Source organism: Lithobates pipiens, unplaced genomic scaffold (genome assembly GCF_037356315.1).
Source record: "Lithobates pipiens isolate NorthernLeopardFrog02 unplaced genomic scaffold, aLitPip1_a1.2 Scaffold_16, whole genome shotgun sequence".
Taxonomy (NCBI): domain Eukaryota; kingdom Metazoa; phylum Chordata; class Amphibia; order Anura; family Ranidae; genus Lithobates; species Lithobates pipiens.
This window is the reverse complement of record NW_027507748.1, coordinates 477,155,939-477,175,723: the sequence shown is the minus strand read 5'-3', so window position 1 is coordinate 477,175,723 and position 19,785 is coordinate 477,155,939. Positions and strand designations below refer to the sequence as shown.

The window sequence follows — 19,785 nt, the reverse complement described above, 5'->3', positions numbered from 1 at the left end:
TTCAACATTAAGCATAAACGCAAAAAAGAAATTAAAAACACACCATTAACGGCTGTGCCTCTTCATCATCTAAATCTCTGAATTCAATTGATATGGCTATGTTTCTGGCCTAAAAAAAAAGAAAAGAAAAAAAGAAGCATGCACAGAAATATATTTATGAAGCAACAGCAGCATCAAGTGATTTTACATACAAGATGACATGACGCAGGTAAATTGATACTAGAAAGCCTTAAAATGTTCAAATTAGCCCAACTAAAATTTTACATTTGCTTAAAGTGGGAAGAAACTCTCATGCATGATTTGTACCTACAAGTAAACCCATAATAAAGCTTACCTATAGCTACTGTAAATATCACCTAAACGTGCACCGGTTAGGAGTTATTTACTTTAGATGCAGCCGGTGACATCACCGACACATGCACTCTGAAGCAACGCCATAGCTGTGCCATTCTTTCAGAGTCCGTAAACTCATGCGGAGAGTTACATGATTGCAGCTCCGGCCACTCACACAGCCGAAATCAGCGAACCCAGGAAGACAGGGTGAAAATGGAAACGCCATCAGCGGCGAGGGTTTCATTCTAAGGCTAGTTTCACATAATGTGCTAGTATGCGATGCATACTAGCACATTATGACGTGCCTTGCACATTAAAAAAAAAAATAGCAGTTTACCACCCCTTTAACATGTTAACAGATTACCAAGTGTGAGTTTTGTGGAGAACCAAGCAAAAAAGTAGTAACCGTTGGTTAGAGTAGGCAGATTTGCAATGCACTTCTAAGCTAGTATACAAAGAACAAATACTAGCAAATTATAAAAATGACAATTGTATGGGAGGCAGCCCTCCTTGAATTAACAGAAGACAACAGAAAGCTTAAATTCTAATAGAAAAGTGCTAGTCCATAATACAAATATAATCCAAATAAAACCTTGGCTTACAACAACTCATATGAGAGGAAAATGTTGTCCATAAGGGGAAGAAAGCAGAAGAACCCACAGAAAAAAAACTTATATCCAAGACTACCCATGACTAAAAGGCAATACCTGGTGTGATGAATTCTAGTTCTAACTGCACAACTACAGTAGCAGACCAAGAAGGTGGCATATTCCAACTGGGATGAATTCAATAGCAGAATCCATAGAAGGGTACATCCATCAATTCAAAAGTTAAGGTGCTGCACAATGCCCAACCATGGATTTAATACTTGAACAGTCCATACCATAAACAGCCACATGCATGCATACATAAGGAAAAAAAGCACTTCTAAAAACAAGATCTACACAAATAAACCCTGCATAATAAGCAGTACCCTCTTTGGAGAAATGTAATATGTCCATATGAGAAATCCAGCTATAGTCTCATTTAAGACTGTGGGTATGTGGAAAATTCATTTTCTTTTAAGGGAAAAATCAAAAAAGCAAATACAGCCAGTAATTTGAAAATCTAACAGGATTTCCCTTACCTTTGCAAAAGCCTTCTGGCCATCATATTTCAAGTGCTTTGGGTAAACATAGAGGTGGTTGTTGTAGATGGTGAACGGTTGTGTGTGCTTGGGAATGCAAGGAACAAACTCTTCTACTTCAAATGTTACAGTATCTGCACTGCTCTCAAATTGTTTCATAGGAATGTAAGAGGAATTCACATAATCTGCAGAAATAACAAATATTATACCATATGGATTTCACGAATAGAGTTATTTTTTCTTAACAAAGTGCACCTACTTGGAAAATCAGGAGACACATTGTCAATGTGAATGTCTAAATTTCCTAAAATAACTGGAAGCTTGGCCATCTTTTCAGGTCTGAAAAAGAGAAACAGAATTTTGTGTTACATACATAATAGCAAAATTTCATGGTGACATTCTCACAGGGAACGTAATGGTAGAGAAAAGTAAAAAACATACAGACACCCAAAACATATGATGATACTATATTCTTAAGGGCCAACCTAAAGGTAGAGCTAGTGAGGCTTTCACCTGCTTATTGTTTTCTTGCAGTTGATGCTACTTTCAGACAAACCTCAAATGCTGATTTCAATTTACCTCAATATTAGAGCGGATGACATTTCTGAGACTGCATTTGAGCTACTTTGCGCATTACATTTCTCTGGTACAGAAGGTCCCTTTGAGACGAATTTCAATTAAGGCCTTATGCACACTGGATGTTAGAACAACGTTCTAAAAACATCAGTAACATTGCAGTGAGTTTTTCAAAGTTTTTGCAATATCTGTTTTAATGTTTTTAAACGTTTCTCGCATTAGCATTTTTAACGTTTTTTTTTTCATTGGATCAAAAACTGGTGAGTTGTGTTTTTGAGCGTTTGATGTTAAAAACTCCTCTCAGAACATGCTAGTTTTGTTTTTTAAAGCCAAAAAACGCCACAGCCAAAAACTGCTGATAATAGCCTATGTGTGCATGGACACATAGGATAACATGATGGGGAGTTTATTGACTATAGCAAAAAAACGTCTGAAGCCAAAAGCTGCTGCTGTAAAAATATCCAGTGTGCATGAGGCCTAAAGGTAAAGTAAACCAAACATAGCCTTTTGATGTTATTTACATATGTGCCTGAGAACAACTGTTTGAATGCAAAAGTCAGATTCTGACAGCAATGCCCATGTACCCAAGCTTTATAGTATTTTTAGGGGCCTGTGAAGACAAACTTCAGAATGCACACACAGGGTACTTTTGCCATCCATTTGAAATGCTTCCGAGATCATTCAGAATTTATTTCTGATACATTTTGGCCTGCATTTGACCTTCCTTTGCAGGCTCATAGGCTTGTAAGGGAAAAGAAGCATTTTTAAAGTGAACACAAGTTCTTCGACACAGACTCTTAAAGCAGTTTTTCACCCTAAAAACAAAAAAATAAAAGCAGCTACATATGCTGTAGCTGACTTATTAAAAAGAAACACTTACCTATACAAGGATCCAGCACCATTCTCACACAAGCCAGTTCTTCACTGGTCTTTGGGTCCCCTGCTCTGGCAAGTTAACTGTGAGTAGCTTGCTTTGACTCCATGAACAACCCCCTAAAGCCTTCTGGATCTGCCGCAATGATCTGACTGAAAGTGGGAGCAGTTAACCGTCAAAACCTGTAGCGCCCTTCCCCTCCCTAACCTTTTGGGTGAAAATCTGCCTTCAGCTGGCCAAACACCTATAGATTTGTTTTTGTTCAGCCTGCAAAATAACAGAACAGCGGCTACATCTAAATGGATGCAACCACAGTTCAGCCGAAAATGTTCCACCCGGCTTCTTTCATTTTTGAATTGAAGGATGTCAGGCAGGAAGGTGATGAAATGACCACCCCCTAACTGATCTTTGGTTCCTCAAGTACTGGCCAAAATTCACACAGTGTATGGCCACCGTTAAATGTTCTATGCCAAATTAAAACCTTAATTCCAGGCCTGTGTGTGACTCAAAGTAATAAAAAACAAAACAAAAAAACACACACACACAAAATTGCGTCAACAGGACAACCAAAAAAAAAAAAAAAAAAAAAAGAATGAAAGAGTCAGCTATTGTAGCCTCCATATTATCACTTAGGCCCCTTTCACATGGGGCGGATACTCTCAGTGGAGCCGCTAGCTCCGATCTCTGCTGAGCCGGTGGATGACAGGTCGGTCTCTGCTCATTGAGCAGGGAGGAATCTGTCAGAGCCTCACTGATTTCTATGGGAAGATCGGACGAAAATGGACAGTCTGTCCGTTTTCATCAGATTACATCCAATCCGCCAGAAGGATGGCTGAATGTATCGCCATACGTCTGTTTTTAGTGGATCGGAAGTCAGACGGGTGTCAGCGAACACATCTGCGCCGACATCCGCCTGCCCATAAGAGTCAATGAGTGGCCCGCTCGGATCTACCTGAAAAAATGAAGGGGTGTATACGAGCAAGCTTATCGTGTGAAAGGGGCCAAAAACAACATAATTATATATAAAAAGGTCAGCATACTCACTTTCTAAAGTCAATAAGCAATTTCAACATATCTTCATTTGACAGTTTGTTACTATCCTGCCGGAAAATAGCAGAAAATCTTGCAGTCTTGTCCAGTGTTCCCAAAGTATCTTTGAACAAAGGTCTGCAAAAACAAAAACATATTTTAACATTCCAGTTTTCAAAAATAATCAAATGGTTTCCCTTGCATTTTAGATCGAAAACTAACGTATGTGAACTTAACACTGTTCCCTTCATTCCACTATACTATTACAAGCAAGCCTCATCGTTATATATAGATATATCGATTCATTTATCTCTCTTGAGATATATATATATACACATACACACACACACACACATACATGATAAGGAAAAATAATATTGGTTTATCAAAAAAAAAAAAAAAAAAAAAGCTGAAGCAGTGTATCCCTTTCTGTCTCCTGCACATTTCAATTGGGCAATGAAGCAGTCAATGTGATGAGCAGTTAGGAAAATGGGGAGGGGGGGGGGGTCCCTGACCCCCCCAGACGTGTTTGAGCTTTGTCTGTCAGACCAGCCCAAAATTCAGATGGATTGAAATCTACAAAATGTACGTAGACTTCTAGGTGTCTGCTACTCCTTATAATTTGTCAGCAGATTTTTGTAGTGGTAAAGCCACTTTAAACTCAATGGAGATGCGATAATGCACACTACTTAAACTGGCTGCACATATTTCCAATTCACCACCACCACCCAGCTTGACAACGTTGATTTTAAAATAGAGGGAGGAAAGTGAGAAATTGTGCATCCAACAATGACTGCATCTAATTGGATGCTGTCACTGTTCAGGTAGTCCATGGATGCTGCAGTTGGCTGAAAATAATAGCCGGCATTGTAAATTACTCTATCCTCACGGTGTAGCTTGGATGGTGGAATCAACCAATTTCTCTTATTCAGCACGCAGGGCTGGGAAAGTAAAATCTAAACACGTTTGGCTAGCCTTACCTTGCTGCCCAGCCAAATGGCATCCTGTACTGTCCAAGTCTGCTGCATGCTTGTTTGGCATTCTTTAAAACCTTCTGAGCCACCTGGGAAAAGAACAAAGCACAAAAACAGAAAAAAGAAAATCTGAAAAGAGGAACCGATGGTGGTCAAGCAACTTGATCTTCTAGAGACATACTGCCTGCTGAGATGAAAGAACACCGTTCCCTGGGAACCAAATCTTATTGAATTTAAAGAGAAGACACTGCAAAAACTGACTTAATACTGTAAGGAAAACGTAGCAAAACTATCCACAGATGATATGGAGGCTGAAACGGCAAGGTTGTAGAATACAGAAGCCAAGCACTAATGAAACAGGGTTTGGCAGGCAAATAAAATATACTCCCTCTGAACAGAGCATTTAATAATTACATAACTGCGGTTTCAAAATAGTGAAGATTAACTATGGTGCATGTGCATTCGGACCACATTAATTTCTAAACGTATTTGTTTTGATTTCTTTATATGTATGGATTGCATGGGTTGTTACGACATGTGGTGACAATTACCGTATATGTAAATGGCACCTTTAACCACTTCCCGCCCACGGGTGTCATATGACGTCCTGACCTTTCAGTGGGAATATCTGAATGATGCTAGCAGGCACAGGCATCATTCAGATATCTTTGTATTCAGCCGGCGATTCTGTGCACCATAAGAATGATCATAGCGGCAGTTCCACCGCTTGATCGTTCTTACAGGCAGACAACCCCCCCTCTCATCACCATCCGGTGCTTCTTCGGGCTCTCCCGCGCCATCGGGGATTGAAGTGGTTAAAAATATATTTAGGTAGAAAAATGGTGACGTGTAAAATAATGACTTATATTACCTGCTGTATGAATGTATAATATATATTTATTACACACACATACATATACACACACACAGTATACACTCATATACATACACACGCAGCACAGTATTTGTATTGTTGAAAAAAAATGTATATCTGCAAATACGTAAAGTGCACTGTATTTTCCAGATATATACATTTTTTCAACAATACAAATACTGTAAAAACTATGCAATATATAAACAAATCACTTGTGACAGCTAGACCTCTTTCACACTGAAGCAGTAATCAGGCTTTTTAAAGCCCTAAGACAGCGTGGCCGCATTAACAGTAAAGCACCGCTATTCTTAGTGGTGCTTTACCGTAGTTTTGAGGCGCTTTTCGGCCCTGTTAACAGGGTGCTTTTAACCCACGCTAGCAGGCGAATAAAGGGTTAAAAGTGCTAGCAAAGCGCGGCTGCTGAGGCACTTTGCAGGCACTGCCCATTTTTTTTTTTTTAAAAGCCCTGCAAGCAGCATCTTTGGGGCAGTTTGGGAGCCCTGTATATAGCTCTCAAAACAGCCCTGCCCATTGCAATGAATTGCCAGTGTTTCGGAAGCTCCACAACACAGGGGTCTTTGGCCGCTAGTGGGGGTTAAAAGCGCCCTGCTATCGACCAAAAAGCGATGCTTAGACATTGGTAAAGCAGTGCTAAAACAAGTGGAGCCACCAACTATGCCACTTCTTTGCACAGTGAATCAGCTTTCCTGCTGTAATTTAAAGGAACAACTTTAGGTTTTTGACAGATCAACTGAATCAGATGACAATATGGCTGTCTATGGAGTACTTGGCCAATGCACATACAATCAGATGACATTCATCGGATGGAAAAAGTATTTCATATTGACTTTTAAAATGTGGGTTAAAGTGACAACTTCCTCAGCTTTTCCTTGGGATCTGTAAGTCTGAAATTAAAGAGGTACTTTCTCATTTCCCAGCTCCAATAATCCCTGATTGATAGTTTAGCCCAGGTTAGCGGTTTTATGGTGTTTTAATAGATCATGTGCTCTACTCAAACTTATCCTAGAGACCAATTGAAGGTGGTTAGAAATAAACTATTAGCAGTCAACAGACTACAGGCATTATAATATGTAAAGATACAGCAGAGCATTTCTTATAAATTCTTAATCACTATAAATAAATCATCAACAAAACATGTAGAGAAAAATAGACAGACTGGTTTCACCAAGCAGAATTTGTCCTTCAAGCAGTCTCCTTGGAGAGAAAAAAAATCTGCACTCTAAACCGAAGCATATAGAAATAACATCCTTGCACAGATAGATTACTTAGATTTGAGAAGAATTAAGTTGTTAAAGTTTAGTTAGGAATTAGGAGACACCAGTGACCAGTGTCAAATTTTTCAAACACTCCATCGGCGCATGTAAACGCAGATTTGCAATAAAGCTTAAAAGTACCACAGCTTATGAGCAAAAAAAAAACTATGCAAAGCTAAAAATAAAAACACAACATAGTAGTATTTTGATCCTAGCCAAATATGCATTTCTACAAATTTATTAAAGAACACCTTTTTAACCACTTCAGTTCCGGACCAATAAACACCTTAAGGACCAGAGGTCTTTTTGCAATTTCGCACTGCGCTGCTTTAACTGGTAATTGCGCGGTCATGCAATATTGCACCCAAACGAAATTTGCGTCCTTTTCTTCCCACAAATAGAGCTTTCTTTTGATGGTATTTGATTGCCTCTGCGATTTTTTTTTTTTGCGATATAAATGAAAAAAGAGCGAAAATTTTGAAAAAAAAAGATATTTTCTTCTTTTTGTTATAAGAAAAATCGAATAAACTAAATTTTAGTCATACATTGAGGGCAAAATTTATTCAGCCACATGTCTTTAGTAAAAAAAATGTCAATAAGCGTATATTTTTTGGTTTGCGCAAAAGTTATAGCGTCTACAAACTAGAGTACATTTTCTGGAATTTACACAGCTTTTAATTTATGACTGCCGATCTCATTTCTTGAGGTGCTAAAATGGCAGGGCAGTACAAATCCCCCCCAAATGACCCCATTTTGGAAAGTAGACACCCCAAGGAAATTGCTGATGGGTATGTTGAGCCCATTGAATATTTATTTTTTTTGTCCTAAGGGATTGAATAATGACAAAAAAAAAAAAAAAAAATTTTTTTTACAAAAAGTTGTCACTAAATGATATATTGCTCACACATGCCATGGTTATATGTGAAATGACACCCCAAAATACATTCTGCTGCTTCTCCCGAGTACGGGGATACCACATGTGTGGGACTTTTTGGGAGTCTAGTCGCGCACGGCACCCCGAAAACCAATCACCACCTTCAGGATTTCTAAGGGTGCAAATTTTTGATTTAACTCCTCACTACCTATCACAGTTTCGAAGGCCATAAAATGCCAAAATAGCACAAAACCCCCCCAAATGACCCCATTTTGGAAAGTAGACACCCCAAGCTATTTACTGAGAGGCACGTTGAGTCCATGGAATATTTTATATTTTGCCAAAAGTTGCGGGAATATTACAAACTTTTTTTTTTTTGCACAAAGTTGTCACTAAATGATATATTGCTCACACATGCTATGGGCAGAAGTCAAATTACACCCCAAAATAAATTCTGCTGCTTCTCCCGAGTACGGGGATACCACATGTGGGGGACTTTTTGGGAGCCTAGTTAACTAGCTACCTAGCGACACTAGCGACACTGATGCAGCGTTCAGAAAAATTATCGCTTAGTGACACTGGCAAAAGGGGGTGAAAGGGTTAACTAGCGGAAATCAGGGGGTTAAAACCATTATTGGGTAGTATATCGGGGTACCTAGCGCTATAAAAACCTGGCGGTGAACCTAAAAAAATAACTAGCTACCTAGCGACTGTAGCGACACTAATGCAGCGATCAGAAAAACGATCGCTTAGTGACACTGGCAAAAGGGGGTGAAAGGGTTAACTAGCGGCAATCAGGGGGTTAAAAACATTATTGGGTAGTATATCGGGGTACCTAGCGATATAAAAACCTGGCGGTGAACCTAAAAAAATAACTAGCTACCTAGCGACACATGCAGCGATCAGAAAAATGATCGCTTAGTGACACTGGCAAAAGGGGGTGAAAGGGTTAACTAGCGGCAATCAGGGGGTTAAAAACATTATTGGGTAGTATATCGGGGTACCTAGCGCTATAAAAACCTGGCGGTGAACCTAAAAAAATAACTAGCTACCTAGCGACTGTAGCGACACTAATGCAGCGATCAGAAAAACGATCGCTTAGTGACACTGGCAAAAGGGGGTGAAAGGGTTAACTAGCGGCAATCAGGGGGTTAAAAACATTATTGGGTAGTATATCGGGGTACCTAGCGATATAAAAACCTGGCGGTGAACCTAAAAAAATAACTAGCTACCTAGCGACACATGCAGCGATCAGAAAAATGATCGCTTAGTGACACTGGCAAAAGGGGGTGAAAGGGTTAACTCTAGGGGCAATCAGGGGGTTAAATCTTTATTGGGGGGTGATAGGGGGCTACCCTGGACCTAACACTAACTGTCCTGACAGTTTTTACTGTCACAACTGACACTGAATGCATTGATCAGTAAAGAAATGATCAATGCAATCAGTGACACTGTGACTGGGGGGGGAGGGGGGGCGGGGGGGGGATCGGGGGGCGATCGGGGGGGGGATCGGGGGGGGTTTGTGTGCCTGTGTGTACCTACATGTCAGTGTAGTGTTCGTGCAGACTTACTTTTACTCTTCTCCTCGTAGTCCGGTCAAAAAGACCGCCCCGAGGAGAATGACATCACTTCCTCCTTCCTGTGTAAACAATACACAGGGGAGGAAGCTTCTCATTGGCCAGGAGCGATCCAGAGGGGGTGGCCGAAAACGAACGGCCATCCCCTCATCACGGATCGCTGCTGGACCGAATCGGACCGCCGTATCCAGCGGGAGGGGGTCCGATGGGACCCCCCACCCGCTGGAAGGCAATCACGTAGATGTACGTGATTCTGCCTGCCTGTGCCATTGTGCTGACGTACAATGGCAATACGGCGGTCCTGAAGTGGTTAAATCACTAAAAATAACCAGTGGACATTCTCATCTACTTTCTATTTAATGGGAGAACAGCTAGCTTGCAGCACCTAAAAATCTACTTTGAGACCATCATAAAACTTGGCAGAAAAATTTACACAAAATAAAAATATCAAAGGAAAAACCTCAGGAGGACAGAAATGTGTACCCTTCTCAAACTTTTCCTATACATCAGTGATAGTGGTTAGATAACCCATTAGCAGAAGACACACTACATGCACCCTGCGCTTTGACATGCAGTGCCTTCCTGTGTGCTGAGGTAAAATGGTAAATGTATGAATTTTACCACAGCTCTCCGCACCTTTTGGCTGCTTTGCAATTATTTTCTATGTGTGCTAGTGGTAACACAGACAGGTAACATATAAGGCCTAAGCAAAAAATCTCCACATGGGTCCTGGCATAGGCACAGCACCTTATCAAGTCATTTCAAATTGACTCTACACATCAATTTAAAATAGTTTATATGAATGCTTTATCTTGCAGGGTCAGGAGTGCACCATGTACAGAGCGCAGAGAGCTCGTGAGTGACGGTGGCGAGCAGGGAGCACAGGGTGAGTGCCGGAGATGGTGAAAATCTGTTTTACCACATTCTGGCTGAAAAAAAGCCCTGCTTTATCAATCCTTAAAGTCTTACTAAACCCACAACAGTAAAATCAGTCTGTATATGCAGTAAAGCATGCTTGTTAGATTCACTGTGGAATTGAAGGGGTTAACCCTTTGCATTGTGTAAAAAGGCTGTTTGATCCTGGCTTTTCTGATCCTCCTCACCTTTCACTGTCCCTGATGATTTTCTGATAACAGACCCTATGGAATCAGGCTAAACATGCGGTTTAGTGTGTATTGCTAGAGAGGTTTGTTTCCTTGGGAGGGTGCATTTGATCAGCACAAGGCCAATCAGCAATGTCCAGACAGAGGGTCAGGGGTCTTGCAGTCCAATAGGACAGTCAATAAACTCCTTCTACAATCTTTAACTAGCGTTTGCCTGGACAATCAGAGGTTACAAGACTGCTCTAACTGCTAATGAGAAAAGGTATTTACCAATTTATATTTACTGAAATAATTGCATTTCCATGTTTTGTGTACTGTGGGAGACCAGATATAGTGAATGCAGGGTACTGGGTTTAGTAACACTTTAGACAACTGACCGTTAAGAATCTACAATTACCCGAGTGACTCACAAAACAAATTTACCATCTCTATGGGGCAAATACACCAATATAGATTTTAATTGCGTACAGTATGCAAAATAAAAAAAAATTTCAGTCTACTGAAGATCAGCCTGTAAATTTGTTGGTAACTGTACAATGTTCTAGAATGCCAAAGCTTTTGTCCACTAGGCATATGTTAAAAACATTTTAATATGCAAGCAATTACCTTTGCAGAATCCGAGCTCTTCATGTAGGGCTCAGCACAATGTGCAATGCTCCCTTGGAGAACCTTTTCTATTCTGGCCACAAGGAAGATGTCAGGGTGAGGACATGTGACAGAAAAAATTCCCTAAAAAACAAACCATTCTAAATATTATGAACAGTATTCCACCATCATTAACCAACTTTAGTATCACACCAACATAAAGTTATACAGTATCTCACAAGAGTACACCCCTCACATTTTTGTAAATATTTTATTCTATCTTTTCATGTGACAACACTGAAGAAATGACACTTTGCTACAATGTAAAGTAGTGAGTGTACAGCTTGTATAACAGTGTAAATTTGCTGTCCCCTCAAAACAACAACACACAGTCATTAATGTCTAAACTGCTGTTAGCAAAAGTGAGTACACCCCTAAGTGAAAATGACCAAATCGGGCCCAATTAGCAATTTTCCCTGGCATCATGTGACTCAGTGTTACAAGGTCTCAGGCGTGAATGGGGAGCAGCGGTGTTAAATTTGGTGTCATCGCTCTCACTTTCTCATACTGGTCACTGGAAGTTCAACATGGCATCTCATTGCAAAGAACTCTCTGAGGATCTGAAAAAAAAAGAATTGTTGGCCTAGGCTATAAGAGGAATGCCAAGATCCTGAAACTGAGCTGCAGCACGGTGGCCAAGACCATACAGCGGTTTAACAGGACATGTTCCACTCAGAACAGGCCTCGCCATGGTCGACCAAAGAAGGTAAGTGCACGTACTCAGCGTCTCATCCAGAGGTTGTCTTTGGGAAATAGACGTATGAGTGCTGCCAGCATTGCTGCAGAGGTTGAAGGGGTGGGGGATCAGCCTCTCGGTGCTCAGACCATACGCTGCACACTGCATCAAATTGGCCTGCATGGCTGTCGTTCCAGAAGTAAGCCTCTGCTAAGGATGATGCACAAGAAAGCCAGCAAACAGTTTGCTGAAAACAAGCAGACTAAGGACATGGATTATAAAGGTAAAGAGAGCTCTCTTTACCTTTATTTACGGATTTATGTGTGTATCACACAGTAGAGCTGCCGCTTTATTCAATTTGTTTTTAATATTTATGTGTTAACGCAGATTTTTGTATCAAACGTGTGGCGGCAACCAGGTGAGGAATACAAAGACAAGCGTGTCTTGCCTACAGTCAAGCATAGCGGTGGGAGTGTCATGGTCTGGGGCTGCACGAGTGCTGTCGGCACTGGGGAGATACTGTACAGTTCTTTGAGGGAACCATGAATGCAAACATGTATTGTGACATACTGAAGCAGAGCACGATCGCCTCCCTTCAGAAGACTGGGCAGCAGGGCAGTATGCCAACATGATAACGACCCAAAACACACCTCCAAGACACCACTGCCCTGCTAAAGAAGATGAGGGTAAAAGGTAATTGACTGACCAAGCATGTCTCCAAACCTAAACCTTATTGAGCATGTGTGGGGAATCCTCAAATGCAAGGTAGAGGAGCGCAAGGTCTCCAACATCCATTAGCTCCGTGATGTCGTCATGGAGTGGAAGAGCACTCCAGTGGCAACCTGTGAAGCTCTAGTGAACTCCATGCCCAAGAGGGTTAAGGCAGTGCTGGAAAATAATGGTGGCCACACAAAATATTGACACTTTGGGCTCAATTTGGACATTTTCACTTAGGGGGTATACTCACTTTTGTTGCCAGCGGTTTAGACATTAATGGTTGTGTGTTGCGTTATTTTGAGGGGACAGCAAATTTACACTGTTATCCCTTTCAAGCCTAAGCCTATTTCTGACACTTGTTGCTAACAAGTTAAAATCTGTATTTTTAGCTTGAAAATTACATAGAATCCCCAAACATTATATATAAAATGTTTTATATATATATATATATATATATATATATATATATACATATACACACACATACATACACACATATATATATATATATATATATATATACATGCATACATACATACATACATACATACATATACACACACTTTTTTTTTTTTTTTTAGCAGAGACCCTAGAGAATATGGTGATCAATGCAATATTCTATATCACATGATATTCACGCAGCGCTCTTTAAAACACATTTTGACACAAAAAAAAATAACAGTAAATTTAGCCCATTTACTTTGTATAATGTGAAAGATAATGTTATGCCAAGTAAATAGATACCCAACATGTCACACTCATGGAATGGAGACAAATTTAAGGTAAAAATCCCCATAGGCGAAGTTTTAAAAAAAAATAACGGTTACCAGGTTAGAGGTAATGAGAAAGTCTTTTTGCTAGAATTATTTCTCTCACTCTGACAATTGCGTTGATACCTCACGTGTGATTTGAACACAGTTTACATTTGCGAACGTGACTTAGGCATGCGTTTTCTTTGTTGTGTGTTGACGAGGGCGCTTCAAAATTACAATTATTTCTTATTTTCTTATTTATTTACATTTTGCCTTTAAAAAAAGTAAAAAATAAAAATAAAAAAATCTGATCACTTTTACTACTGTCACAAGAAATGTAAACATCCCTTGTGACAATAATAGGTGGTGACAGGTACTCTTTAGACCCCTTTCTCACTGCGCCGCACATAGCGTCAGCTGTACCAGGGCGATGCCTACACCCCAGGGAAATGGTTGACTTTTTCAACACTCTTGAACAAGCAAACAGATCTTTATTTAAACGGTGCATACAGATAAGGTGATATACTAACAAGAAAAATAGAGAGGTGCTTTTAAAAAATTTTTTTATTTAATAAACAAAAATGTTATAGATGTAATGGCGTACTGTGTAAAAAGGCAAGTGCACATGGCATTTGGCATACCAGCTCACCAGTCCCTGACACTGAACTTGTAACCACTTCTCCATGCAAAATTCCTTCAGTTGCAAGAGGTTTGTGGGTTTTAGGTGTGTTGCTAGATTGAAAAAGACCAGGGGCTTCAGCCTGAAGGTAAATTTGATACACACACACCCCCCCCCCACACACATTTTAAAGTATGTCAAGCCTGGCAGCGCAGCCTCGCCAGTGCATGGAGAGAGGAGAGAGTCCGGTTTACACACAGTGGGGATCTCTCGCTTACCCGAAGGGGACTCAGTGTCACACTAAGCCTGCCTGCTGGACTGGCTTTCTATCATGACGTCACACGTCCTGGCATTGGACCAGTGTGAAGTCCATCATAGGAGCCGGGACTTCATATGACACTGCGGCTGCACAAGGTAAGTAGAAGATCCCTGCTCTGTGTAATCTGGCGGAGCTTGCGTGCCAACCCCCCCCTCAGAAGAAGCTTGTGCACCCGCTCAGGATTGGCTCTGCAAAGCGGCCCCAGAGATATCCTGGTAGGCCAGTCTGGCCTTGTATAGCCCCGAGTTCCCCACCAACTCCAGGCTTTGGGACTCAGGGCTAATACTTGTCAACAACCAACAAACACTACGAGACCCAGGCTTTTTAGGGGCCCACTCAGGGCTATAGCCCGGGTCAGCCCTACTCCCGAGGCCACTGTTGGGTTTCCTTATATGAACTGCCCTTTTCCATTTCCCACTACAATATATTTCAGTGGACATACACCCAATGCAAGCTATTTGACCTAGGCACATAGTGTCTGTTAGTACTTTGTGTTTACTTATCTCTCTTTAAAGCACTTTAAAGTCCCATGTCATTCTACTGCTCCGTTCTTCTGTTATCAGCATGATAACTTCTGAGAAGTTTGCTGACACAGGAGATAAACCAGCCTGAAATTTGTGTCGGGTGGATGCTATAAATAGATTAGCAGAGCGCTTGTCATGTCACAGCACAGCTCTGCACATTCTTGCTGTGCCAATGTGGGGGTGGGGGAGGGGGGGGGGGGCTTTTCTCCAATTAGCCGTCACACAGTGCATGTCAAGAATACACTCCTACAGCCGAATGAGGAAGTATAAATTTTAACACAATATTGGAATTCTAAAGAAAATATCAAGCTGAAGACAGCAGATATACATGTAAAACATATTTAGGGAGATTGGTTTCATCCCTGTGTATCATCTGAGGCTGTTCACTTCACTGGGTATAGGAGGGGGCTTACATCCACTTTAAAACAGGTCTGACCAAGGCAGTCCATAGCCCTCTATTCTTTCATTTTGAGCCACCCTTTCGTGAATTTGCTAGCATACTTCGAGTCCTTATCACAATGAAAGACTCAACTGCAACTATAATTTATATGATGCAGAACATTTAAATGGCTTGATAACTATGAGCTGCCCAGGCTGCCAATCAGCCCAAACAATAACTTTAGAAACACCATGTTTCATCATTATGTTCATCTCATGAAATACTGCATATTTTTGCAGCAAACATGCCTTTTACTAAACAACTCTTTGAATGATCAATCTTTAGTACATTGTTTAAGAAGGCATGGCCTTTGTATTAACATACCTCTTATGCAGGTTGAATTGATGCAATCTTTTACAGATGCACGCACTTTGAAAACAAAAATGTTTGCAAGAACCCCTTAACATCCCATGATGACATTTTGGGGTTCTTTTAGACCACTTTGAGCATCAAACTATCAGGTCCTGGGATAGATTTTCTGGCCTGGCCAGTCCCAGACAAATTAAAAAATTTTTTAAATATCTACGCCACTTGTAGATTACTTTCATTATGCAATAATCCTAGTGAAATTATTAATTTCAAATAGTTTGTCATCTTTTAAATCCATAAGCATTCACAACTATCTTTCGGAGAGCTTTATTGAGCTTGGATTAACGATACCACACATGTCAATAGTGAAGAGAGCACCAGACCCTAGATATCCGAGGTTTAAATGAGGCAAGTTATTTATACTCCCCTAAGAAGTTTCCAATCATTGACACTAGGGTTGCACAGATACCGGTATCTGTGCCGATACGGAGCATTTGCACGGGTATTGTACAAATGCTCTGATACCTAAAACCTTTTTTCGGTGCAATTTGAGCCAATACAAAATGAATAGGCTTAAATTGTACTCCAAAGAATCACATGTGATTTGAACAGGAACGCAGTGCGATTCTTGTCTAAATTGCATGTGGTTTCCCTTACCGTTCCTGTGTGAGCCCAGGCTCATCATGGTGACTTCACCCTGTGTTCACACAGGGGCAGTGTGGGAAAGCACATGCAATTTGGGCAAGAAACACACCACATTCCTGTTCATATCATATGCGATTCTTTGCCATGTAGCTCAAATCACACTGCAAAGGTATCGGTACTCGGTACGGGCGATTACCTGACCGAACGTATCGGTATTCATACTCTCTGGTAAAAAAAACTAATTAAAAAAAAATTTGTTACCGGTGCAACCCTAATAGATGCCTAATCTGAACTAAGACTATTATTTAATGGAGCTGAAGTGGCATAAAATGTAGAAGTGCAAATAATTTTTTTTCATAAAAAAATAAATATAAAAATCTGCATTTTTGATAATTTTGAGCATAAAAATGTATAATTCATGTCACCTTTATGTGTCATTTTCTCAAATATATCCCCTTTATCCAAAGGCACCAAATAAATCAAGATCTAAAGTTTGCTTTTTCAAATATGTTGAAAAAGACAGAATTGCCATGGTGTGCACTTTGACATCACTGTATTTTCATTTAAGAAAAGCAAACCACAGTATAGGATCAAATGTGTGAATGTGTGAAGAACAAAAAATAAAAATGATAGTCTTCCAAGGGCAGCACAGACACTTTTTTTTTTAACCCTAAACACATTTGTAGAATAGCTTTGTCTGAAAACAAATGCTTGATGCTTGCGTTTCTGGAAACTATTCTAAAAGAAAAAGGAGATGCAAAAAGGAAAGATCTTCTAACAGTTGCGATTTAAATAGACTTTTATATGCGCACTTTATTAATGTCTTGAAAATATATTTAGAATTACCACTTTAAATTGTTCAAAAAACAGCACACTGTCAGCTGAAGATAGATCTGTTAACCTACCTGGTCTACCTCAGTAAAATTTGTCTATCAAGCACTTTAAAGAGCAATAAGTGTGCTTGATGACGTCTGCTCAGCACAGGGCTTAAGGTTATTAAATTATTTAAGCACTTCCTCTGCTGCATTTCTTTACATGTTACAAATACATTTCCAGTTTGAATTATTTAGAAACACTTTTTAGGGAAATTATAGTGAGCACTTTAGAACAACTCAGCAGAACACTTAGTTATACCTGTTTGGGATACTGTAGCATTGATTCCTGTACACATCCTGCAATCCTGCGTCCAAAATCTCCTCCACCATTTAAAATCTGTTGAGGAGATGGAATCATTTGCCTCACAGAGGAATGGTTCAAATCCACGTGAAAGTCAGCGGACATCTTCTTGTTGGCTTTAATATCAAACAGGGATAGCGTGACAAAAAATGGTTCAACCTGGACATGAAAAAGAGCACATTCACAGGAGTTATTACATTGGAAGTTCATACATGGGTTTTAATGAGTGTTTAACAGAATGTATGGTCTAACCAAAGGGTCTATTGATAGGGGAGTCATTCCCTGGGTCTAAGGGCCTACAAAGATGGATGCATGTACACTGCAGAGCATATTAAGTTACTCAAAAACTCAAACTTGGGGCCCACACCTGTCCAACATGGTGCCTTTCAGTAACATGCCTGCCACAACACATGCAGTGCATCCATTTTGTTACGTTATTCTTATTTCAAAATGTATTGAATTGATTATTTTCCTCAAAAGTCTACAAACAATACCTCATAACGACAATGTGAAAGAAGTTGGCTATCTTTGCAAATTTATTAAAAATAAAAATAACAAAAATACCACAGGTACATACAGTAAGTATTCACAGCCCTTGCTTAATACTTTGTTGAAGCACCTTTGGCACCAATTACAGCCTTTTTGAGTATGATGCTACAAGCTTGGTACACCTATTTTTGGGGAGTTTCCCCAATTCTTCTTGGCAGGACCTCTCAAGCTCCATCAAGTTGGATGGAGAGTGTCCGTGCACAGCAATCTCCAGAGATGTTCAATTGGGTTCAAGTTTGGACTCTGCCTGGGTCCCTCAAGGACTCTCACAAAATTGTTTCGTAGCCACTCCTGTGTTATCTTGGCTGTGTGCTTAGGGTCGTTGTCCTGTTGGAAGATGAACCTTCGCCCCACACTAAGGTCTAGAGCATTATGGAGCAGGTTTTCATCAAGCATGTCTCTTACATTGCTGCATTCATCAATCCAGACTAGTTTTCCATCGATCCTGACTAGTCTCCCAGCTTTTGCTGCTGAAAAACATCCCCACAGCATGGTACTGCCACCACCATGCTTCATTGTAGGGATGGTATTGGCCAGGTGATGAGGGTGCCTTGTTTCCTCCAGATATGACGATTGCCATTCAAGCCAAAGAGTTCACTCTTTATTTCATCAGACCAGAGAATTTTGTTTCTCAGAGTCCTTTAGGTGCCTTCTTTCACATTGTCATTATAGGGTATTGTGTGTAGAACTTTGGAATAAGGCTTTAACATGATAAAATGTGAAAAAAGTGTAAAATGCTGTGAATACTTTCCAGATGCACTGAACATTAGTGGTGCCCCTTATTTTCAAAGGCACTCCTAAGCACAGAGGTAATGTATTAGTACACCATAACACCCAGTAAGTCACTACCATATGTTGTGGTGTGTTTCAAAAACAGAAAAAAAGAAGCTTACCGATATTTTAGTAATAACTAAATGTACTGTCCTTGTACAACCTGGGTTTATTAATGCAATGTACCAGAACATGAAGGTCTGAAAAGGGAGCTTATGTATGATTGTTAAATTGTAGGCATTGTTTAACCACTTAAGGACCAGGCCTCTTTTTCAGACCTGGTGTTTACATGTTTAAAACTGTTTTTATTGCTAGAAAATTACTTAGAACCCCCAAAAATTTTATATTCTTTTTTTTCGAACACCCTAGAGAATAAAATTGCGGTCATTGAAATACTTTTTTTCACACCGTATTCGCGCAGCGGTCTTACAAGCACACTTTTTTGGGGAAAAATTCACTTTTTTGAATAAAAAAATAAGACAACAGTAAAATTAGCCCAATTTTTTTTTATATTGTGAAAGATAATGGTACGCCGAGTAAATTGATACCCAACATGTCACGCTTCAAAATTGCGCCCGCTCGTGGAATGGCGTCAAACTTTTAGCCTCAAAAATCTCCATAAGCGGCATTTAAAAAATTCTACAGGTTGCATTTTTTGCATTACAGAAGAGGTCTAGGGCTATAATTATTGCTCTCTCTCTACCGATCGTGGCGATACCTCACATGTGTGGTTTTGACCACCGTTTTCATATGCGGGCGCTACTCACGTATGCGCTCGCTTCTGTGCGCAAGCTCGTCGTGACGGGGTGTTTTTAAAAAAAAATTTTTTTTCCTTATTTATTTTAATTGATTTTATTTATTTTTACACTGTTTAAAAAAAAAAAATGGATCACTTTTATTCCTATTACAAGGAATGTAAATATCCCTTGTAATAGAAAAAAGCATGACAGGTTCTCTTAAATATGAGATCTGGGGTCAAAAAGTCCTCAGATCTCATATTTAGGCTAAAATGCAAAAAAAAAAAAAAAAA

The 19,785-nt window shown here is 40.0% G+C and overlaps 1 protein-coding gene across 14 annotated transcripts in view; it reads right to left on the bottom strand.

Moving 5' to 3' along the window:
- Positions 1 to 19,785, bottom strand: part of DOCK9 (dedicator of cytokinesis 9) — a 446,969-nt gene that overhangs the window by 186,185 nt on the left and 240,999 nt on the right. For all 14 annotated transcript variants that reach the window (XM_077482985.1, XM_077482977.1, XM_077482982.1 and 11 more), the window contains exons 12-18: positions 17,394 to 17,594; positions 11,221 to 11,343; positions 4,919 to 5,001; positions 3,954 to 4,076; positions 1,719 to 1,798; positions 1,460 to 1,644; positions 44 to 109 (exon numbers count right to left, since the gene is read on the bottom strand). In XM_077482985.1, the coding sequence (XP_077339111.1) occupies positions 44 to 109; positions 1,460 to 1,644; positions 1,719 to 1,798; positions 3,954 to 4,076; positions 4,919 to 5,001; positions 11,221 to 11,343; positions 17,394 to 17,594 (861 nt within the window). The remainder of the gene's footprint in view (positions 1 to 43; positions 110 to 1,459; positions 1,645 to 1,718; positions 1,799 to 3,953; positions 4,077 to 4,918; positions 5,002 to 11,220; positions 11,344 to 17,393; positions 17,595 to 19,785) is intronic.